This window comes from Equus quagga, unplaced genomic scaffold (assembly GCF_021613505.1).
Source record: "Equus quagga isolate Etosha38 unplaced genomic scaffold, UCLA_HA_Equagga_1.0 HiC_scaffold_4357_RagTag, whole genome shotgun sequence".
NCBI lineage: Eukaryota > Metazoa > Chordata > Mammalia > Perissodactyla > Equidae > Equus > Equus quagga.
The window spans coordinates 1-23365 of record NW_025793779.1 but is presented as its reverse complement, the minus strand read 5'-3'; the positions used below and the strand labels follow the sequence as shown (position 1 = coordinate 23365).

Here is a 23365-nt window from a genome sequence, read left to right as displayed (position 1 = left end):
CGGGTTTGAGGGCAGGAAGGACGGACGGACAGGTCAGAAGATTCTGTTTTCTTAGCCATTGTGGGCTAGAGGAAGAGGGTGTCTTTTGAAGTCTTACGTTTTGGTCTGAAACAAGACCGATTTAGGTCATCCGGGTGACTCTAAATTTTGTCCAGGGCACAAAAATAGCCGAAGCCTTTGCTGGTGTCAGTCTGGTGGACACAGGGTGTGGCATCTGGAGACCTGGCCTGTGAGTGGCGGGTGCAGGGTCTGAGACGTGGAAAGGCAGAATGTGGACTGCAGCCGTGGCGGGGGAGGCCAGCTCCTGCCCACAGCAGGCCCTTCCCGAAAACGTGGGATCCCGAGGAGGTTTTATCAGGGGCTGGAGGAGAAGGCGGAGGGTGTTGAGATTGTTCATTTTCCTGGAACCACAGTAAGGTTAAGAATGTAAATTCTTTGACAAAGTGAAACTTTGTACAAAATAAGGCGCTCATGGAACCAGTGGTGGCACTGTTTGTCCCCAATGCTGGGCTCGTGCCCCACCAGCCTGGATGTCTTGATGGAGCTGGCTGTCAGGAGTCTCTGTTGGCTGCAGGAAACTATACGTGGCTTCCGACCCACATCACAGGGTCGTTCATGGACTGTCAGTCCTTCAGCAACAGCTGAAGTTTATAAAATTCTTCCTAGGTCACAGAGCTTCTTTGAGTCACCGTGCTGAGTTCTTGAAGGCTGAGAAACAGCATTTCTTCCACACGACCTGGCCTTGCCTGTCCCTCCAGCCTCATCTCGCACCTCGGCCCTAGACCACTAGATTCCAGCCCCTCGGGCTCCTGGATGTCTCTGGAACACACAGGATTGGCGTTTGCTCTTTCCTCTGCCTGAAAGGTTCTTCCTCCACGTCTTCACGTGACTGGTTCTTTCTCCTCCTCCAGACTTGACTTTTTTCCCCTCATTTACCAGGTTTTAGGATAATGAACTGAATCCTAGCATTCTCCAAAGGCAGTGGTTCTCAACCTCCCAGGAGACACCTGACACTTTTGGTTGTCACAACTGGGAGAAGAAGGCGATGCCACTGGCGTCTAGTAAGCAGAGGCTGGGGATGCTGCTAAAGATTCTAGAATACACAGGACAGCCCCCCGTAACAAAGACTTATCTTTGTTAGTGCCAAGGCTGAGAAATCCTGTGCAAAGGTGACCAGTGTTTCATGATGAGGATGACGGTGGACTGATGGATATTGACATATGTGATGTGTTTCAGTCTGTTGCCATTGTTATCCCCTTTGGTCCTAAAATTGGCCCTTCCTTGGCCATGGCAAAGCCCCTTCAAGTTGGCTTCTGAGTATTTTTAATCTCTCCCAGGAGTTTCTGAGAGCTTCCATGCCGTCTGGTGCAAGATGTTCCAGGCTCTGCTTATGCTTTTCCTGCCCCGGTCAGCATCAGCGTTTCTCCACGAACCCTGCTGCCCTGTGTGGATGGTCCTGTGAGACTGCACTCTTGGCACGGGGGCTCCTCATTTCCCCTGCCAGCCGTCCCTTCCAGGCCTTTTTGGTGGACAAAGCTAGCGAATGTGTATTTCCTAAGAGAAAAGAAAGTCATGCGTTCAAATTGGTGTTTCCAATTCAAATTTAGGATCATAAGGTTTTACTTAAATTCTTAGATTTTATATTTTCTTTTATGCTGTATAACTTGCTCCTAACAACATTAACATCATAATTGCTTTATTCTACAATTACAAATATATATTTTATACACAATGTACCATATATATAATAGTTACAGAATAAGATCATCATCATAATATGATTACTGAAAAATTAAGCTTTATTTTTAGTTTGTTTTGCCCTTAAGCTATCCCTAAGCTATACTGGGGATGTAAGTCAAATTACTCTGTTTTAAAGTGACTTGAAATAATCTTCACTGTGTGGTTAAGCCACCAACTCGATACGTCATTCGTTTACTTTATTTTGCATTTTAATCCTAGATATTGCTCTTTATTTTTGTATTTTGAATTAATTTTGTTTCATACTTATGTGAACTCTTTACAAAATTCACAAAACAAGGAGCATGCAGAGAAGGCTGGCTTCTCCTACACTCTCTCTTCTCTTCCTCCCCCAAAAGGTAGCTATTTTTTGATGAATTTATTCATTTGTAGTTTCCCTCTCCATTTAAGAAATACAATTACATCTAGGCTTGTGGATCTACATATGATGTATATGCAGTTTTATAATATTTGGGCTTTGACTTTTTCTTAGATGAAAGGTCTGTTATCTGTACTGTTCACTTTGTTTCTTTTTAAAATAAGAATATCTCCTGGAGATCACTTTATTGCAGAATATAGACGATCTCTTCATCTGATCTGGCTGCTTAGCACCCCACCATGAGGCTGTAGCACACTTCAGTTTTCCCTTCTCCTGCTGATGGACATTTGCATTGTTTGCAGACTTTTTCTGTAACGAATTACAAAACTGTACGATAACATATAACCTTGTACATGCAGCTTTTCATATTTTTGTGAGTGTGTCTCTGGGACAGTTTCTTAGAAGTGAGATTTCTGCATCAATGCATGTTTAATGTTGCTATATTTTGCTGGATCCCCTCCATAGAGGTTATCCTGCCGGCAATGCACGAGGGTGTCAGGTCTGATCTTAGAGGGTCTTACGCGAGAGCTTTTTCCCAAGAACCACATCTAAAGTAACTCCACACTGGACTGGAATCGGAGGTGTCTGTATAACTCAGATTTCTAAAGTAGATATATCCAGAAAAAATAGATAAAATAAAGACGAATGTGTGTTTATGTTAGGTGAGTGTACACACGTATGTTTCCTAGCTCTGTCCCCTGAGAGGGCCTACAAGCAATGACACTTCATTAGTTTAGAGCACATCCTGGGCCCAGATCTCGGTTTTTAAATCCTATTCTATAAATGGTAAATAAAATGCGCCAGAGGGCCTTGGAGAAATGAGTGATTTCAGGGGTGGGGATGGGGAATTATAAGATGGGCTTGTGTGCTGGACAATAGGAAGTACTCAGAAAAGGATGGGGAAGGGGGCATGTTGAAGGGACAGGGGCCAACCTGAAAAGGCTCCCGATGGCCAAAGCTGGAACAACTTAAGCAACAAAATGAATAATAGTAGTATTGGATTATAACCCATGGAACAAAATAAATATCCATGAATCCATAATGATATAAGTAAACCATTGAATAATTATGGGAGAAGGGACAAGTCTTCCTTTCAAAAAAATTCCAGGGATGGGCCGGCTTAGTGGCATTGTAGTTGGGTTCGCACACTCTGCTTCAGCGGCCCAGGGTTCACAGGTTTGGGTCCTGGGTGCAGACCTGCACACTGCTTGTTGGGTCATGCTGTGGTCGTGTCCCATATGCGGATTGGAGTAGGATTGGCACAGATGTTAGCTCAGGGACTGTCCTTCTCAGGCAAAAAGAGGAGGACTGGCAATAGATGTTAGCTCAGGGCCAGTCTTCCTCACAAATAAATAAATAAATCAGCAATTAAAAAAAAAATTCCGGGGGGCCAGCCCAGTGGTGCAGTGGTTAAGTTTGTACACTTCCCTTTGGCAGCCCAGGCTTCACAAGTTTGGATCCTGGGTGCAGACTACACACCACTTATCAGGCCATGCTGTGGCAGCATCCCACATACAAAACAGAGGAAGATTGGCACAGATGTTAGCTCAGCAACAATCTTCCTCAAGCAAAAAGAGGAAGATTGGCAACAGATGTTCGTTCAGGGCCAATCTTCCTCACCAAAAAAAAAAAAAAAAAAAAAATCCAATGAATAAATGTAGGGAAAGAAGGAAATAGAAAATCACTATTGCAGATATTGTAGTAGTAATTGCTACAGGCAAGATCCACAAATGGATGCTAAAATTAGTGGGCAAAAGTTTGAGGGGAAACAGGATATATGCTTAAATCTCCAAGTATCTCCTCTAAGATTTTATTATTTCCAAAAGAAGAATTCTGACATTACACTGAAGATGCCTGGCAGACAGCACCTTAACCAAAGAGTCAGTTAACATCACTAGTAATAACATAGTTGACATCCTGTTGTCTGATTTGATGCCCGGAGAAGGGGACATCACTTCTGTGTATTCTTTGCCAAAAGCCATGACTTAATTTTATCAGGAGAAAACATCAGATAAACCCAAATTGAGGGACATGCTGCAAAATAAGTGACCAGTGCTCTTCAAAAGTGTCAAGATCGTGAAAGACAAGCAAAGACTTAGCCGTTAACACAGATCAGAGGAGACCAAGGACACCTCACAGCTAAATGTGACGTGGGATCCTAGACTGAAATCCTGAAACAGAAAAAGGATATTCGTGGAAAAACTGGTGAAATTCAAGAAAAGTCTGTAGTTTAGTTAATAGTATTGTAGCCATATCAATTTTCTGGGGTTGATAATTATACCATGGTTTGGTTATGTAAGATATTGTCATTAGGGAAAGCTGGGTAAAGAGTATATGGGAAGTCTCTGTACTATTCTTGCAACAACTTTTCTCTAAATCTAAATAATCTAGTTATTTCCAAATAAAGTTTAAAATGCACAGTGACCCCCGCCCGCCCCCCGGCATTGTCCCGAACCTCACCCCTCTCCCAGGTCCTTCGCAGAGCTCATCGCGTGCAGGGATCTCATTTGCTTCCCACCGTCCCCACTGCACTGGGAGCTCTGTGGGGCAGGGCTGTCTGTCCCGCTGCCTGCAGCTTCCCCAGTGCCTAGAGTGACTTGCAGACAGCAAGCACTGCTTTCAAAGGTGTTGAATAAGCGAATTAGTTAATATCCCTGGATGTGACCTGGAGACATGAATGGAAAAAGTAAGTGTTCTTAGAAACCCTGCAGAGCACGAGAAGGCAACACAGTCAGGAGTCTTCTCCCACGTGCCCAAGGGTGAAATTATGGGGACCCCACCACCACCACTAGCTTAGGAATCCCTGCCCCAGATTTTGCAGGTGGGGGAGATAATTGACTACCCAGAAACCTTGCTCCAAACATCCGTGTTCCCCCACAGGGCCACCACGGAGCGAGGGTTCCTGGCAGGACGTATCTCAGATGGCCGGGATCCAGAACGTAGGCCAGGCAGGGAGTGTCCACTGCCCCCATCCTCCAGCCTGTGTGAGTCTGCCAGGGGATCTGGGAATGAACTTCCCAACCCCACAACCCGCAGCAAAATTTTACTGGGAAAACCCAAGAAATCACGTTGTACGGACTTTGGCTTTTCCCATAAATTCCCTCTGTGGACCATCAAACAATAGCAGTGGGGTGGGAAGCAGCGAGAGGCCAGTTCCAACTTGGTTTTGGTGGCGTGTTTTTCAGCGTTCTATCAGGTGATAAAGGCCCACTGTAGTGAAAGGAGCCCAGATGGGAGCGAGGACCCCCAGGTTCCGTCCCCACGTGTATGTAAAAGTGGGAGGAGACTGTATGTGGTGATCTCTGTCCTTTGGGCTCTGATGTTTGGAATCTTCAGCACTTTTATGAAGAAAGGTCAGTTTTTGCTTTGGACCTGAGCCAGAACTCGGGCAACGGCCCCAGTGGTGTTGCTGAGGGGCTGCCTCTCCGGGCCTGGGCATCTTTGGGAGATTCCAGACCTTGGTTATAGGGGAAGGTGGAGGCTGGGCATGAAGGTGTGCCGAAAAGGAAACGTTGCTGAATAATATGTTAGAAGCGTTTGCTGGACCGTAACCAAGACCAGCTACCATAGGAACATGGCTGTCTACACTTCCATCTGACCCTGCATCAAACGGTCATTTTGCAGATGTGAATTCTGAGGCCCAGAGGATCAAGTGTGGTGACAAAGGTCAGGCAGGTGAAAAGGAGGCACCTTGAAGCTGTCCAAATGCCTTTCAGCCGAATTGCTGTCTTTTTATGTTATATAATCTTTCATTCCATACTTTTACATAGAAAAAGAAAATTGAATATCTCCTTTCTTGACCCCATGGCTCTTGAGTTTCATACATGAAATTCCGGATGGTGCTGGCAGAAGGTGACCACTTTCATACATCGAAGAATTTAGGAAATTAGGGGTCAGCGCCCCGCCCCAGCTCCTAAGGAGTGGCCATCGCTCCTGTCTCATAATCCCTGCCCTTTGCAGATTTGTTTCAGAGCCCTCTGTGGACAGGATCCTAATAGCCCCACTTCATAGGTGAGGAGACTGAGGCGACACAGGGAAAGGACCTGGTCGCTGATGGGGTCAGGGCTGGGACCAGAAGCCCCAGCTCCTAGCCAGAGCAGCTGCACTTCTCCATGCTGGTTTAGTAGCCAAAGCAGGGGCAGCCCACCCAGGAACTGCCACGGGGAAAATCCAGGTCCTAACAAATGCTCTTCCTCAACACCGGCGTTTGAGACGTATCTTTCCTAATCCGAAGGAGCAACCGCTGAAAGCTGTACATCCACGTGATTCCAGCAAAGAAAGGGGCACTGCCCCCGGGCCAGTTACAGTAATGTCTAGTTTAATGCTGCATCCCAGGAGGTCATAGCAATTTCTGACAAAAAGTCTTATTTTCCTAAATGTACCCCCTTCCAGCACGTGCCTGGAACAGCGGGGCGGGCAGTTTCCCGAGCTGGAACTACGGGCTGGTTTGTCGATTTCACAAACCCACAGGACGGAAGTTTGGACCTGGGCTGAGTTCAGGTGAACCAGGCTCTCTTGACCCAGCGCACCTGGGCCCCCCAGGTCAGCAAGGGAGGGAGGCCACAGAGCTTGGTGCACGCACGGAGCTGGCAGGCTCGTGGGTTGTTCCCTCGGTCACTGGATCCAACAGAAATCAGCATCAGGCCTGCAGACAGAACTCCCAGTGGGCCCCCAGGTCCCAGCTGTCCGTCCCCACTGTGCCTTGGGGACAGATCCCCTTAATGATGCTTTGAAGGGGTCAGGCACAGGGTGTGACTGAGCAACCCTCCTCACTGTCTGTACCACACGCTGTGACAGCCAGCAGCCTGGGCCTGTGTCATCCTGCAGATGAGGGATTCTTACACAGCCACGTGACACAAGTGTTCTGTGCGGTCCTTGAATCCACAGGAATTGTCACCAAAGCTGTGTGTGTGTGAGTGTGTCTGTAGGAGGAGGGGACTTGTGTGTGGATATTCATGGCAAGCATCACTTGGCAGAGGTCCAGAACCCTGCCCTCCATCCTCTGTCTGTGGGAGGACAGGTGGCACCTGTGTCACCTGCCTCTGGAGCAGCCTGGCTAGAGGGTGGGCATGGGCTGCGTGTCTGGCACCCTGTCAGATGATGGAGGTTCCATTCTCCTCCACGGTCTGGGGATGAAAAGCCCGTCTCTTGCCCAAACGTGTGTGTCCACCGGCCCCGCCCAGTGCAGCTGTTTGCCCATCCATCCCTGGACCAGGTCCCCACCGCGAGGACAGGAAGTGCTCCCCACATCCGCCTCTGCCACCAGCCTGGTGACTTGTGGTCACTGAGCCCAGTAGCCAGAGAGAGAATTTTTAAAAAGACTCACAGACATGTCATTAAAATCTCAGTGTTGGGTTTTGGGGGAGGCGCTGGGCGGCTCCCGCCCCTGCTTTGCGTAAACACAGATTTTTAGTGTTTGAAAGTGACAGGAGGCTAAAGTGAGATGGCCCTAAATATACTGTCCTGGGCATTTCCGGGCAGCTGGGGAAATGTGGGACTTGGTCCCACCCGCGGTCTCTTGCCCGGACTCAGACACCCCCACTGGGCCGCCTCAGGTCCCCCTCCAGCCTGTGCTTCACCCTCGCCTCCACGCATGTTTTCCCCTCCACCCTGAAACCATGCCGCTTCCCTGCTGCCCGGAACCCTGGCCCCACAGGCCAGAGGCGAGGCCCACACCCCTAGGCTGGATTTCCAGCCCTCCACAGTCAGGCCACAGCCAGACTCACGCCCTGTGCCCCACACTGCTGATCTGTGGGTAGCCCCAACACCCCCGCACCTGTGTGTATGAGGTCCCCTCTGCCTAGAATGCCCTCCCTACCACCTTCTCCATATGCGATCCTTCAAGGCCAGTTCACATGTCACCTCCTCCAGAAAGGCTGCTCAGATCCCATCATGTCATGGGACCCTCCGACTTCCCCGGTGCTTGACGAGGCCTCTCCAGGCTGTCACTCCTTCCTCTCTGCTTCTCGTTCCTTTCCATGCCTCCCTCCTTCCTCCTTCACCTCGTTCTACAAAGGGACCTGCCTCCTTTTGCCCTTTGCTGTGTTTCATGGCTGTCCGTGTCCCTGCCGGTGCCATCCGCTCCTCAGCTCTGGGCCTTTGTTCATGCTGTGCCCTCCTCCGCAGGGTCCTTCTCCCTTGACGTCGTGGCAAATTCACTGTCACCCCTCAAGCCCCAGCTCCAGCATTAGTGGCAAGCACCCTCCTCCCCCACCTTCCACCGATGCTCATCGGCAGACTCGGGGAGACCCGGTCCCCCTGAAATGTGCTCAGTTATGTCCCTGCCCACCACCGTGGTCCTTTGCCGCCTCGGGTCTGATGTCCATCTCCCCAGAGGAGGGACCTGACCTCTGCCCCATCTGTGGGTCCCAGAGCCAGCAGGAGACTTTGCAGGACAGGCTGGGTTTGGGGGCAAGAAATGGACCCCTTGTTGGCAGCCACCGTGTGCCGGGCTCTGTGCTGGGGCCCTCACCATACGGCTCATGGAGCCCGCTCAGCACCCGGGAGGCAGAGCCCAGGAGCCAGCCCCACCCAGGCTGCCCAGGCCCCTGGCTCCCACCCAGCTCTGCCCACCCTGGAGCCTGAACCCAGAGCCACGTGTGACTGCCAGCCCCACTTTGTCTTGCAGTGGAGCTCGACCGCACCCTGGGCCACCAGGAGCCCCACTGGAAGGAGTTCCGCTTTGATTTGACCCAGATCCCAGCGGGGGAGGCGGTCACAGCGGCTGAGTTCCGGATTTACAAGCTGCCCAGCACCCACCCGCTCAACAGGACCCTCCATGTCAGCATGTTCGAGGTGGTCAGGGAGCGGGCCAACAGGTGCCAGCCCCGCGCCCTGCCTCCCGGTCAGGCCTCTGTCCGTGTGTCGGCCCAGCCCTGGGGGGACATTTCTCAGAGCACAGAAGGGGAGCTTCCTGGGGAGCACACCCTCAGAGACGGGAAGATGCTTGGCCCGAGGCCCCCTGCACCGTGGAGAGGGGCCCAGCATCAGTCCTGGCTTCAAATCTCCGCCCTGCCTGTGGGACCTTGGACGGGTCACTGAGCTCCCGAGCCTCAGTTTCCCCATCTGTACACGGGCGCAGTAACACGTTTGAAGAGTAGATACAGTGAGATAAGACACGTCAGGCGCCCAGCCCAGAGCCAGGCAGTAGATGCCCCACTAGTGGTCCCCAGGCGGGCACTGGAAACACAGAGACGGCTGTGCTGGCCCTCGGTTAATTGTTCTTTCGTGTCCACAGGGAGTCTGACTTGTTCTTTTTGGATCTTCAGACGCTCCGAGCTGGGGACGAGGGCTGGCTGGTGTTGGACGTGACAGCAGCCAGCGACCGCTGGTTGTTGAACCGTAACAAGGACCTGGGACTCCGGCTCTATGTGGAAACGGAGGATGGTAAGACTCAGGTCGGGCAGCGAACCTTCTCCTGAGGGCTCCTCCAAGGCCGCTGGCAGCAGACACAGCTGGAGCCGCCTCCTCTGGCCCTGGAGGCCGCCCCTTTCTCCGCAGGCCGCAGGGTGACAACGCCCTCCCCACCGCGGGGCTCCGTGGGGTAACGAGGTGAGGTTCCCACAGTGCGGGACAGCAGGAGGCCCCTGCCAGCGGGCGTTTCCTCCTCTCCTTGGGCAGAACCCTGGAGCTGGTGAGGGAGCGAGTCCGCTTTTCCCTCCCCAGGAAATGAGTGATTCTTTCTACTCCTCTCCGGAGCGGCCTGCAGGAGCTCCTCCGGGGGGTCCGTACTGGGCAGAGCACGGGTGCTTCCACCCTCAGGCTCTGGGCAGAGAGGCCTGGCTTTGAAGCCCGGCTCTGCAGCTTTCTACCTCGGTGACCTTGGCAGGTCGCTGACCTTTCCAAGCCTCAGTTCTCGAGTGTGTAGAATGCGGATTCACACAGTCAGTCATTCGTTAGCAGGCAGCTGAGGGGGGTGCTGCTTCATGCCAGGCAGTGGGGACAGAAGGGCTGACGGTAGGCACAAGACTGGCGTGTTTGAGCCACAGCAGGGGGCCGGCATGCTGGGGCAGAGCGGGCCAGGCAGAGATTAGGCGGCATGAGATTGGGAGAGGTGCGCAGGGGGCGTGAGGAGTTCGGGGAAACCCAGCCAGGGGTGCAGTTTCTAGGGCAGCTTATTTTATTTAACAGCAGTGGAGGGCGACAGGGTCTGAGTCAGGATTTTATAAAAGAGCCCTCGGAGACCCCCACCCGCCAGGAGGTGCAGCGTCCCTCCCACCCCTTCAGTGTGGCCCAAAGTCCCGGGCGGCCAGGGCTGGGGGAGGCACCTTGACAGTGGAGAAACCTGAGCAGCACGACCTGCGCCAGGTGACCCAGGTCACGTGAATAAGTCACGTAGATCCACGCAGCCTGATGCGCTGGGACGAGAGGGCGCTTCACCCCAAAATCCCCCAACCCCAGTCTAACCGTGAGAAAACGTCAGACAAACCCAAACTGAAGGATATTCTACAGGATACCTGGAAGTACTTCTCAAAACTGTCCGGGTCATCGAAAACAAGGACGGTCTGAGAAAGCCCAGAGAGGCCTAGGGAGTTGTCATGACTAAATGTCTGGAATCCTGGAAGAGAAAAAGGGCACTGGGGAAAATGAAATCCTCGTAAATCATAGAGTTTCACTGAGAAGAAGAGACCAGTAATGGTTTGCTGGTTGTGGCATCTGTGCCAGAGGGATTTAAATGTTAACATTTCCCAGGGGAAGCTGGGTCTGCATATATGGGAACTCTCTGTATTATCTTGCCATTTTTCTATAAATCTCAACTATTATAAAACAAACAGAACAAAAAGACTTTATCATGTGTGTAAACCAAAGGCCCCCTGACGTCAGCGGGGAGAGCAGCCTGTGGGACAGGAGCGAAGTCAGAGGGCCCGTAGGCACACGGGGCGCAGGTAACAGCTGTGCGCCCTTGTTAGGGAAATGGAGAAAGGCTGAGCGAGGAATCCTGGATGACCAGGATTGAGCCACGGGATTTTTTAAATATTTTTTTTGCCTGAGTTGGGGAAAAATAGAGGAGGTGCAGGTTTGAGGTAGGAAACAAGGTTGTCTCTGGCGGTGACATTATTGAGAGCCCTGGTGGACGTCCACGTGGAAATGTCATTTCCAGGACAGGTGAGTGCGGGAGACGCAGGGGCGGGGACCACTGACACACCAGCGGGTTAGAGCCCTGGGGCTGGACCGGTCACCCGGGGAAGGAGGGAGCCACGGAGAAGGGAGGAGACCGGCGGCCGCGTCTTCCCTGAGTGTCGCCGCCGCGGGGCCTCCCTGCGCCGCCGTCCTGCTCCTGGTCCCGGGGGCCGGACCGTCCGCGGCCGCGGAGCCCCGTCTTCGCCTTCCGCGGCCGGGAGGCGGGGCGCCTCGGGAGCCCTCGGAGCCGGAGGCGCCGGGGTGCGGGGGGACCAGCCGGGCCGGCGCGTCAGCCCGCGGGCGCCCTGCCTGCTCTGTGACGCGGCGGCGGCGGCCCGGGGCGCACGCGGTCGCCGGCCTGTCCCCGCGGCCCGGAGCCGGGAGCGGACGATGGCGGCCCTGCGGCTCCTCGCGGCGGCGCTCGGGCGCCGCGTCTCCACCGGCCGCTCGGGGCGCGCGCTGGCCGAGGGCGGGGTGTGCGGCTTCGCCAGCAGCGCTCGCGCCCGCGCCCGGTTCTACACGGATCCCGTGGAGGCGGTGAGAGACATCGCCGACGGGGCGAAGATCATGGTCGGGGGCTTCGGGCTCTGTGGGATTCCGGAGAACCTGATCCGGGCGCTGCTCAAGACCCGCGTGAGAGACTTGACCGTGGTCAGCAGCAACGTGGGGGTGGACGACTTCGGGCTGGGCCTGCTGCTGGGGACCAAGCAGATCACCCGCATCATCTGCTCTTACGTGGGAGAGAACGCGCTGTGCGCGCAGCAGTACCTGGCGGGCGAGCTGGAGCTGGAGCTGACGCCCCAGGGCACCCTGGCCGAGCGCATCCGCGCCGGCGGGGCCGGAGTGCCCGCCTTCTACACGCCCACGGCCTACGGGACCCTGGTGCAGGAAGGCGGCGCCCCCATCAGGTACTTCCAGGACGGCCACATCGCCATCCTGAGTCAGCCGAGAGAGGTGCGGGAGTTCCATGGGCGCCACTACCTCCTGGAGCACGCCATCACGGCGGATTTCGCTTTGGTCAAAGGGTGGAAGGCCGACCGCGCAGGAAACGTCATCTTCAGGCGAAGCGCCAGGAATTTCAACGTGCCCATGTGCAAAGCTGCAAACACCTCGGTGGTCGAAGTTGAAGAAATTGTGGATGTGGGGTCGTTTGCCCCAGAAGACATCCATGTTCCTAACATTTATGTAGATCGCGTCATCCAGGGGGAGAAATATGAGAAAAGAATTGAGCGTTTAACAATCCGGAAGGAGGAAGATGGAAAAGCCAAGGCTGCCGAGGATATAAGAACACGGATCATCAAGCGGGCGGCTCTTGAATTTGAGGATGGCATGTATGCCAATTTGGGCATAGGCATCCCTCTTCTGGCCAGCAACTACATCAGCCCGAATATAACTGTCCACCTTCACAGCGAGAACGGCATCCTGGGCTTGGGTCCGTTCCCACGGAAAGACCAGGTGGATGCAGACCTCATCAATGCTGGCAAGCAAACCGTCACCATTTTCCCCGGGGGCTGTTTCTTCTCCAGCGATGACTCGTTTGCCATGATCCGAGGGGGACACATCCACCTCACCATGCTGGGAGCCATGCAGGTGTCCAAATACGGCGACCTGGCCAACTGGATGATCCCCGGAAAGAGGGTGAAGGGCATGGGGGGTGCGATGGATTTGGTGTCCAGTGCCAAGACCAGGGTGGTGGTCACCATGGAGCACTCCACCAAGGCCAACAAACCCAAAATCTTGGAGAAATGCACGATGCCCCTGACCGGGAAGCGGTGCGTGGACCGAATCATCACGGAGAGGGCCGTGTTTGACGTGGACAAGAAGAGAGGGCTGACGCTGACCGAGCTCTGGGAAGGCCTGACGGTGGAGGACATCAGGAAGAGCACGGGGAGCACCTTCGCCGTCTCCCCCGATCTCAGACCCATGCAGCAGGTGGCACCCTAACCCGGGAGGGGGGTCTGTCGTTTGAAGCTCGCGGGTGTTGGTCCACAGGTAGTCAGGAACCACGTGTGTACACACAAGCGGTCTGACCAGATTTCTCCTGGCATCTCAGACTTGCTGCCCCTGGAGACGCACTTTGTTCTCTCAGGAGGATTTGACTCTAATTAAAAACAGAAGGAAAATGTAGAAGTTTATCGAGTCCGTTCTGTGAGGGCTGAGAAAGCTCTGCCACGTGACTGAACGTTGGACGCCCCCTTCCCTGGCTGCCTTTGCGTTAAATTCTGTGCAGCTGGAGATGATGCCACAGGCAGGGTTTCCTTGAGGTGCCTTCCCTCGTGAAGGAGTGCTGAAATTTAGGGAGTGAACGACGAGGGAGGGTAAGACCCCCGGGGTTCACCTGAGGCGCCGTTTTCCTAGTAACGTGGCAAGTACACAAGGACAGGTGTGCCTTTGTGATCGGAAGAAATTCTGTTGGCAGGAAAGGGTTTTCCTTTGGCCCCTCTGACTTTCCTTCTGGGGCCGTTCATTTTGTTGCTACGTTTTGTTTCCCTGTAACCTCCCATCCTGCTCCCCCAACATGTCTCCACCCCGTAGCTAAATAGACGTCTCTAGAAGGAAAGCAAGACGGTCTCGGAGGGACAGTGACTGGTAACAGGAGCGACTGAATGGGGGGCCTGCTGGTGCTGACCTTCCAGCGGGAAGTGTCCTCTGTGAGTAAACGTCCATCTGGGGGTCGCCAAAGGCTGCGGCTTATGCTAGGAGTTCTAGAACCTGGATGGGTTTTCTCATCTTGAATCATGGTGTTCTTGTGTCGTCCAGAAGAGACACTTAGCTCCTTCCTCTCTGTGCTGGAGCCCAATCTGGCCTCCTGTCGACACTCCCTTGTGACCCAAGAGGGGCTGTGAGGTGTTTCATCCCGAACCCATAGTCGCAAAGACTAAAGAGAAAACAATGAGTGTGTGTGTGTGTGTGTGTAAAGTGTTAAAAACCAAGCCTGACGAGGAGCTGGCACTTTCTCAGTGTAGCTCTGGGATGCACACAACCGACGGGAGCACTTTGGGAAGAGCAGGAAGTTCTCGCTGCTCGGGGAAGGCCTCTCAGAGAGGTCTCCCTGGGGCCTCAGCCCGAAGGAAGGGCCAGATCCTGGAATGGGGAGCTGGACAGGGAGACAGTGCTCCGAGGGGACAGCCTGGGGTGGGGGGAGTGGCCAGGGACCATGGCCACGTGCGGGGTGGGATGGAATGTCATCGAGGGGACAGTGGGCCACCTTCACCTTTGAGGCTTCTGGGGAGGGGCCTGATCTGCCCTGGGTGTCAGGAGAAGTTTTCCAGCAGCAGCATGGAGCAGGCAGAGGTTTCCAGAAGCAGACAAGTTGGAAGGCTGTTAAGAGAGTACAAAGAAAGGAAAGGATTGTGTTCCCCGTTCTCCTGGGATGAGGAAGTAACCTCGGGCCAAAGCAGACCTTGTCCACAGCTGGGATTCCCTGCAAGAGTTTCAACCAGGGTCCTGATTGTCCTTCAGCATGGCCTCAGGGTCACGCCCATGACTGCAGGCTGCGGTGGGGCAGGGGCTGCAGGGAAGGGCCAAGCGGCACCCAGAGCAGGAAGAAGCCTCAAGGAGAGATGGGAGCAGTCTTGGCCTGGCACAGCTGGGGAGGGGTGTGAATTAGGACTTGACCGCCTGTCCAGGGTCGGGATAGGGCAGGTGAGCTGCCAAGACACCTGGGCCCTGATAGGCCGACACAAAGTGGGGCGAGGCTGGAGGTCTCATGGGGCCCACCTGGCCCAGAAGAGCAGCATCTTCCATTGGGGTCTAAGCAGGGAGACCCCTGTGGCCCCCATCTCAAGGCCTGGCCGCAAGTACTCCCTCAGCTGCAAAGGGGACAGCATGCCTGCCAGCCTAGGAGCCCACCACCCAGACAGCCCAGGCCTTCCCTGCAGCCAGCTGGAGGCAGGGAGCCCAGCCCGAGGATGGATTGGGCAAAAAGCAGAGCTGGTGGGGAAGGGGGAGCTCTGGGCCCTGGAAGGAGGGTCAGGGGGTCCTTTCCCAGGTCTGCCAGATAGGACCTCTGAAAGAAGACCAGGCGTCAGTCCCTTGCCCCCACACCCCCAGCCAGGCCTCTGCACGGTTTGCTGGGGGAAGATAGGAGGGTAGGAGAATCCTGGCTCTGTTGCAGCTTGCTCTGGGACCTTGAACCGTTGCTACTCTCTGGGCCTTAGTTTCTGCTTCTGTCAAGTGGGGACCTAGGATTAGTGACAGGCAGTGGCACACGCAGGCCTGGAGGGCTGCTCGGGCCCAAGGCCATGCCCATGTGCCAGCCAGGCTGTGGAGCTGCACTCCAGGGCCACATGGACCACACTCAGCCCCCCCGCTCCCATCTGCCCCATTGCCGCCTCCTCGTGGCCTCCCTGGCCCGTCCCCTCTGCTCGCCAGGCTTTTCTGTGTCTCTGCGTCCTCGTGGTCCTGCTGCTTCCTCATGACTGCGACTTGCTGTGACCCAGGCTCTCCTGAATGGCTTCTCTCACGGCTCCTTCCAGCATCACCTCCTGCGGCTGAAGACCTCCTGTCTCCGTATGTCCTTCCTGAGTGAGGCTCCAATGGGCCCAGCGCATTGGTTTGTGGCAGGTGATGTCATAGGTCAAATCAATCTCTGGATTGATTAGTTGTTCAGTCTGTGGCCCATGGACACGGGGCTGAAGCACAGCTGTTTCAGGGCTGACCTTTGAGCAGGACAGGGTGTGGCGGGCGGTGTCCTTGACCTGTGGTGTGTAAGGTAGAATCATCTTAGACCCGCTGAGGGAACAGTATAGATGTTTATGTATGTGCACGTGTGTAGACCCTGTATATAAATGCATGCATGTGTGTGTGTACACAGACGTGTCCGTGTGTGTGTATCGGTGTTGCAACATTGAGGGGAAATGTACACGGAAGAGGAACACTTGCACTGTGTTTTCAGAAACGTAAACATGAGTTGGCCGTCATGCTCCTGTGGTCCAGTGTAAGAAAATTCCACCGGAAGAGAGAGTGAGGAGGTCCCCTCACATTCTCGTCTTTACAATGGAAGCCAGGAAATAACCTGAATGTCTAAAGATAAGCTAATCTCTAAATATTATGGCATATGTTCTCAAAGGAATTTTATACATTCGAAATGTTTATAGTTCAGGCTTATTTTAACCAGGAAAATGTTTATGTGAAAAAAAATGGGAAGAAAGCAAACTTCATTGCTGTGCGGACAATTGTGTAAAACTTAAACTGACATGAAAATAGCCCAGAAAAGTGAAAATGATGTGTTGGAGTGGGGGAGGGGCAAGGAGTGGTATTTTTTTCTCAGAAGCTTCTTTACAGTTATTATTTCATTGCTTTACAATTAAAACATCAAGAGGTCATGTGGAAATGCACAGAGCTACAGGAAGACAGCTGACTGGTCGAGTGGCCGTTTCGAGGGCTAATTATATGTTTTTCAGGGCACCCTCAGTCTTTAAGCGGCTGTGGAGTAAAATGCCGCTTTTATAGGCCTCGCTGTCCCTAAGCTGAGGCCCCGATCTGTCCCTGCTCGTCCTCTTCTCTCCTGCTTCCCTTTTTAAACCACAAACCCGGTGGTTAAGGACTTAACTGGGTAAGAACTTGGCTCTGGAATTAGACCGACGTGGGGTGAACCTGGCTCTGGGACCTTGGGCCAATGTCCCTGCCCCTGAGCCTGGTGTCCCGTTTGTGGGCCTCAGGGCACAGTTAGTGCCCGGCTCTTGGGCGGTGCTCAGCGGGGCAGGTGCCCGCCCAGTCCTGGCAGCAGCCCCATTCAGCTGGGGTTAGAAATCCTACGTCGAAATCCCAGCAAGTCCGGGGTGGGAGGTAGAACTTGGGCCTCGGAGCCTCAGACCAAGGTGGGACCCTGGTTCTGAGAGTCCCTGGCAGGGTGGCTCTGGGCCATCACGAGTGACTCTGAAGTTTCTCAGTGCAGTATGAGGTCCGGGATCACTGGAAAGATGAGTGAGATCGTCAGTGTGAAATAACTTTGAACCCGTAACATGCTGCCCAAATGGCAGCGTTCATGATTATGGCTAATACTGACCCTGCAGCCCGCGAGGCCCCTGCCCCCAGCTGCTTCAGACCTGCCTGCGGGGGGCTGGGGCTGGACTTGGGACTCTGGACTTCAGATGAGGAAACTGAGGCACAGTGGGTCCCCTCAGGTCCTCAGCCTCCATGCTCCTGGGCCCGCCCAGGCCCCGGCAGAGGGGTCCCTGCTGTGTCCACGTGCAGGGCCACCACCCTCGAGTGACTGCCCTCTCTCCTCTCTCTGTCTCAGGGCTCAGCGTGGATCCTGGCCTGGCCGGTCTGCTGGGGCAACGGGCACCGCGCTCCAAACAGCCCTTCATGGTCACTTTTTTCAGGGCGAGCTCCCGTCCTGTCCGAGCCCCTCGGGCTGTGAGGCCCCTGAAGAGGAGGCCCCTGAAGAAAACCAATGAGCTGCCGCACCTGAACAAGCTCCCGGGGATCTTTGGTGAGGGCCCGGGATGGGCCTGAGGCCCGCAGGCTTTGGGCCACGAGCCAGGTGGTGGTGATGAACCCTCCAGGCTCTTGGTGGGCTTCCAGCTGGTGGTCACACTCCAGCCACCTCTCCTGACTGTCCTCCTCTGCCCCTGCGGCCTGGGGACTGGCCACTGCCCTCTCAGGCCTCTGAGCATCTGCGCTCGCCATTCCTGCTGCCCAGAAGTCCCTTCTCTGCCCTCCCCTGGCTCTCTGGCCTTTCCCAGAAGTCTCCGTCAGAATGGGGCGCCCCTTCCTCTGGGCAGCACGGCCCCGGGTGACCTCGGTTCTCCCCGGGCACCCTGCAGGATGCACAGTTCCTTATGCAAAGGGCTCCCCCGGAGTTCGAGCCCCTCAGGGTCAGGGACGGGCCTGACCCGACCACATGCCCTCCTTTCCTCACGGGGAGTCAGCCTTTGGCTGGCCTCAGGGGGAGCCACGAGACTCTGTGGAACGGGTTGGCAGGAGAGGTGGAATGAGGTGAGGAGGTGTCTCCAGAGGAAAGGAGGACGAACCCCTAGGTGGCCGAGGGTCCCCTGGACTGTTTATTGGAGCATCAGGAGGCCCACAGGCTGAAAGTCAGGGGAGGCTGGGCTGAGCGTACAGTTACTCTGGAGCCATCAGGAGCCACTGAAGGTTCTTGAGCTGGGCCATGGCACCAGCAGAGCTGCAAGGATGGGCTTTACGGGACCAAAAGGTTTAGTTTCCCGTCATTCATTTAGTCAACAAATGTGCCCATCGGGGTGTCCCCCACCCTGGGAGCTCCCTGTGGTAGCTGCGTAGAGCAGGAACCCCCAAAAAGACTCCGCGCTGTCTGTCCCCTGCAGATGACGTCCACGGCTCCGACGGCCGGCAGGTTTGTCGTCGGCACGAGCTCTATGTCAGCTTCCAGGACCTCGGCTGGCTGGTAATTTCTGACGACTCCTCTTTCTTAACTGACAGTCCGTCCCGCGTCCCCTCCCCCACCCCCCCCAGAGCCAAAGTGTTTCTCCAGGAGGAGGTGGAATTATGGGGGGTTTCAACTTTCTTAGCTATTGCTTTTTTCTTTCTTTTCTAAGTTTTCTAAGGGGAGAATGTGTTGCTTTTATAGTGAAAAGTGCTTTTTTTGTAAAACTGTGAGAAAGGAGACTATCTGAATGCTTAGCTGCGATTGTCGGAACTGTGACAGGGAAGCCAGGCTCAGTGGGCCGCGCTGGGGGGCCTCTGCTGGCCCCGCAGGACACTGGTGGTGCGGGGAGGGGCACAGCGGGCTCCAGCCCTGTCTGCTTGGGTCCCCGGGGGGACGCTGGGCCTCTCGGGAGACTGCCGAGCAGCTGAGGGTGGGTGACGGGCCCTGAGGCCAGGGGAGGGGCAGGGCAGCCCTGAGTGTCCCTTGACAGATGCTGGACGTAGGGGCTCGGAGGGCCCGTGGAGGGACTCACCTCCTCCCATTCTCCCCCCAGGACTGGGTCATCGCCCCCCCAAGGCTACTCGGCCTATTACTGTGAGGGGGAGTGCTCCTTCCCGCTGGACTCCTGCATGAACGCCACCAACCACGCCATTCTGCAGTCCCTGGTCAGTCCTGCGTCCGGCCCCCCGACGCCCGGGCGGGGTCCCCAGAGCAGAGGGGCCTTTGAAGCCCGGAGGTGGATTGGCGCCGCTCAAGCCAGGAGGCATCCTCTGCATGGAGTCTGTCCTGCGACCATGTGGTCACCACCCCGTGCAGAGGCCAGTCCCTGTGGCCTCTGTGCGCAGACTCCCCACATTGGGACCTGCCTGCACCCCGCTTACACTGGCCAGTGCGCACACGCACATCCGTGCAGCACACATGCACATGCGGGACTGTCGCTTTCGTGTGAGGGGCGCCCGCACTGACAGGTGTGCCTGTTATCACATGCACAGCACATCCGTGACAGACGTGCATTGCCCATGCAGCCCTGTGAGCTCAGAACACACACACACCCGCGTGCCTGGCGTATTCCCCTCTTGGACACACGTGCTGTGGGGTGATGACGTGCGTGTACGCTGCCTGCCCTCTACGTGGCGTGTTGGGGTCGGGGGTGCCCCAGGCACGTCTGGGCTGTGGCTCCCCCTTCCCCTCCGTGTCCGTAAGCGGTCCTTCTCAGCTCTGTGTCCCCCAGACTGTGTGGCTCTGATGCCCGGTGTCCGGGGGTTTAAATGCCAACAGTCATTCCCTGAGAAGTGTCCTTGCTGCTGCTCGTTGCTCAGTGTTCGCTCGTGTTTGCTGATCCTGGGGTTGAGCCTTTTCTCTAGAACCTTGACCTGGACTCCAGTCCCCTGTGCCCCGACGCTGATGTTTCTCTGGGAGGAGATTGTGTCAAGGCGACGCCTTAGGGTGAGAGTAACTGAATTGCGACGGCGGCTTGGACCCCCGAGGATGAGTGGGGTCTACTGGGTGCCCGGGTGCCACCTCAGCCGAGGAGCTGGGGTGATGGCGGGCACCCTGGCCTCCCTGCCTTCGTGCAGGGCTCCTCCTGCGTGGCCCCTCCCGGCTCTGCCCCGCTCCGCCCCAGCCCCCACCCTCCGTGTCCCAGCTGTCGGTCACCAGAGTGAGCACTCCCGCTGTGCTGGGCGCAGACAGGACAGTGGCTGACCGCTCGGGGAGGCTGTCTGCGGACACTCGAGCAGAGGGGCAGCCAAGAGGCTGGGTCTGTGAGGAAGGAAGATGGCTGTTCATCGGAGGGGGGCTGAGCCTCTGCACGGAGCAAGAATGTTCCAGGCAGAGGAGCAAGTGCAAAGGCCCCGGACAGGAGCAAGCTGGGTGGGCTCAGGGCCGGCAGGGAGGCGGGGGCTGGCTGGAGCAAAGCGGGGGTGAGGGTGGAGGGAAGTGACGTTGGGGTGGGCAGGGGCCGTTCACGTGGCCTTGGGGTCCCTCACAAGGTGACAGGTGGGGGGATTTAATCCCAAGTGAACCGAGAGGCCGTTGCAGGGTTTTAGCGAAGCAGTGTCATGATCTGACTCACTCTAGAAGTTTCTCTCTGCCTGCTGTGGGAGATGGACTGTGGGGTGGAGGGTGGAGGAGGCTGGGGGCCGGGTGAGGAGGCTGCTGCGGTCACCTACAAGAGGCCCAGGGCGTCTTGGTGGGTGGTGGGCGTGGGCTGCGGCAGCTGGATGGTGGAGGCGGGCCCATTCTGGGCAGTGGGTGGAGGCGGCAGGGGGTGCAGGGCCTCCAGCGAGGGCTCAGCGACGTGCTGGCTGAGGGCCCTTCTGAGGACAAGGGGAGGACGGGCGGCTTGGCGAGGGCAGAGCTGCTGTGGGGTCGGAGGAGGGATTGGGGGAAACCAGAAGTTCTGCTTCCGACCCCGTATGTCTGAGGCCCTAATATCCCCACGTGGTGAATTTGGATGGGTAGTTGGGTCCACGAGTCCGGGGTACAGAGGAGGGCCCAGCTGAAGGTCTGAATGTGAGAGATGTCGCACAGGGCCAGCGTTTGAGTCCTCAGAGCAGATGAGGCTCTGGGAGACAGCGGGAGGAGAGGTGGGGAGGACGGGCCTCCACGTGGAGAGGCCTGGGAAGGACGAGGAGCTGTGGGAGGCAGGGGCAGTGATGTGGGAGGGGTCTTTGGGGAGGCTGGGGGCCAGAAGAAGGACACTTGTCCATCCAGGCTCACCCTCGGGGTCGCTCTACATGCAGCAGCCAGGGAGTCTCACTACAGCACAAATCTGACCACCTCCTTCTCAGCCGAGAAGCTTCCTGTCGCGTCCCATTGTCCCCAGGAGGAATCCGAGCCCTTGGCTGGGACGCAGGGCCCCTCTTTAGCTGCCATGCCTGCCTCACCAATGTCCCTGCACACAGCCCAGGGCCCTTATCTCCCTGCACATGCTGGCTCCGTGCCAGGACCACCGCGTGTTCCCACCTCCCCCCTTTGCAGTGGCCGCTGCCTCCGCCAGGAGGGCCTCCTCCCTGCCCTGCCCGCCTCACCTCTGTGTCCTTCTCAGCCAGGGGTGGTCACGGCTCACGCTCCCGGAGCGCTGAGCGCCTGCTGTGATTGCTGTGCCGCTCCTGTGGGTCCTGGTTGTCTGTTGGAATGTTCCCCGGTTCCCCTCCCCTCCCCACTGAGGCTGAGAGATGGGACCTTGTCTGGGACGTTCCTGTGCTCCCAGCCCTGGTAGGGCTGGCAGAAAGCACGTGTCCAAGATACCTTTGTGCTGGAAATGAGACAAGTAACAGTTGTGCCCGTTTGGCAGAGGAGAAGCCTGAGGCGCACAATGCACGATTTGTACCCGACCCAATAAGGACCAGAACCTCTGCTTTGGTCTCCCATGTCGTCTAAGGCGAATCAGTCTATTTGGTGCCACGCAGAATAAAAGGCCGTTTCTCTTTCTGTCTCATCTAATAAAGCTCTGGTCTAGGGTGGAGGCGAAGGATGGCAGCACCCCTGTGGTGCTGACCTCTCTCCAGAGTCCCAACTCGGGCCCTTTTAGTCCTCGGTTTCCAGCCACTCAGGGCCCCATGGCTGGTGCAGGTGGGCAGTGTCACTTACTTTCTTTCACATGGGTCTACGAATGCCAAGTGCAGCCACCACATGCGGACGGTGGGAAGTTGGGGAGCATGTCCCAGTCTGGCTTGACATCCCCACAGAGGCCTCGTTTTCCCCCATGGGCCTCAGAGAGGCTCTGGCCCCAGATCAGCCCAGTGTCCGGCACATGGTCCTCCCAGCAGGCTGGCTCGGAGCTGGATCTTCCGGGACAAGGCTCTGCACTGGGCACTGGGGGCCCGGCTGCCGGGCAGGTTCCGCCAGGGTGGCTTCCTTTTCTCCTCCCCTGACAGCTGCCCACTGCCTTCAGGGCCCTTCTGAGTGGGGCCCCGACAGGGTGTCCAGTACCACCTGCAGCCTGTCCTGCCGAGTCTCAGGATAAATATTTTCCTGGAGCCAAAACAGCCCCCTCCCTCAGGCTGGTCTCTGGTGCTGAAGCTGCTGGAGGAGGGTGGCGGGAGCTGCCCCGGGGCCACATCCTGCTGCACCGTCAGAGCCGCGACTCCAGGCAGTCATGGGGCCTCTGTGCCCTCAGTCTCCGTCTGCCCGGAATGATGCTTGTCTAAGGAGTTGTTGTGAGGGCCGAAGCGAGCTTTGGGAAATAATTGTGCCGACCGCCCCAGGGTGAACTTGGACTTCTCGGCTCATCCAGCTGTTCCCTCACCTTCACTGGCTCACAGTCTTGAGGGCAGACAGACCATGAGCAGCTAACGCGGACAGGACACGGTCAGGGACGTTACAGAAGCTCAGAGAGGACAGGAGCGGGGGGGGTGGCGGTCCTCAGAGGGGGATGCTGCAGGGGCGTCAGGCACAGGACTGGGCACCAGGCACGCCGTGTGCTGGGGTCGCGTCTGAGGGAGTGGGTGTGGCAGGGAGTGGGCAGGTGCCCAGGCTGTGCCCTGAGGGCAGCAGGGCAGGGAAGGGGTCAAGGAGGGCAGGGGCGGCCACAGCTGCCTGGTAGCACCCGTCCTGGCTGCAGGTGGAGAATGGAGCGGGCAGGGGCGAGCGGCTGGGGAGCCCGGGCAGGCAGGAGCTGGGGGCCGGGGCTGGGGGGCCCTGGGAGAAGCCCACAGTTCTCACGCCTCTGCCTGCTGCCCCCTCCCTGGCCAGGTGCACCTGATGAAGCCAGACGCTGTCCCCAAGGCGTGCTGCGCGCCCACCAAGCTGAGCGCCACCTCCGTGCTCTA

The 23365-nt window shown here is 56.4% G+C and overlaps 2 protein-coding genes across 2 annotated transcripts; both read left to right on the top strand.

Moving 5' to 3' along the window:
* Positions 1-5490: 5490 nt before the first annotated feature.
* LOC124232294 (bone morphogenetic protein 8B-like) lies at positions 5491-23357 on the top strand (the record flags this gene model as incomplete). Its single annotated transcript, XM_046649259.1, is given in 8 exon segments — positions 5491-6658; positions 8745-8934; positions 9354-9502; positions 17481-17675; positions 18529-18608; positions 19144-19158; positions 19160-19255; positions 23289-23357. Coding segments are annotated over 8 exon segments (960 nt in total), but the record flags the coding sequence as incomplete, so codon positions are not given.
* Positions 11594-14234, top strand: OXCT2 (3-oxoacid CoA-transferase 2). Its single transcript, XM_046649258.1, has one exon. The coding sequence runs from the start codon at positions 11627-11629 to the stop codon at positions 13178-13180; it is 1554 nt and encodes a 517-aa protein (XP_046505214.1). The 5' UTR covers positions 11594-11626; the 3' UTR covers positions 13181-14234.
* Positions 23358-23365: the final 8 nt, after the last annotated feature.

Excerpts from the sequence above, each read along its gene's own strand:
- OXCT2 (XM_046649258.1), top strand. The coding sequence starts at position 11,627 with ATGGCGGCCCTGCGGCTCCTCGCGGCGGCGCTCGGGCGCCGCGTCTCC.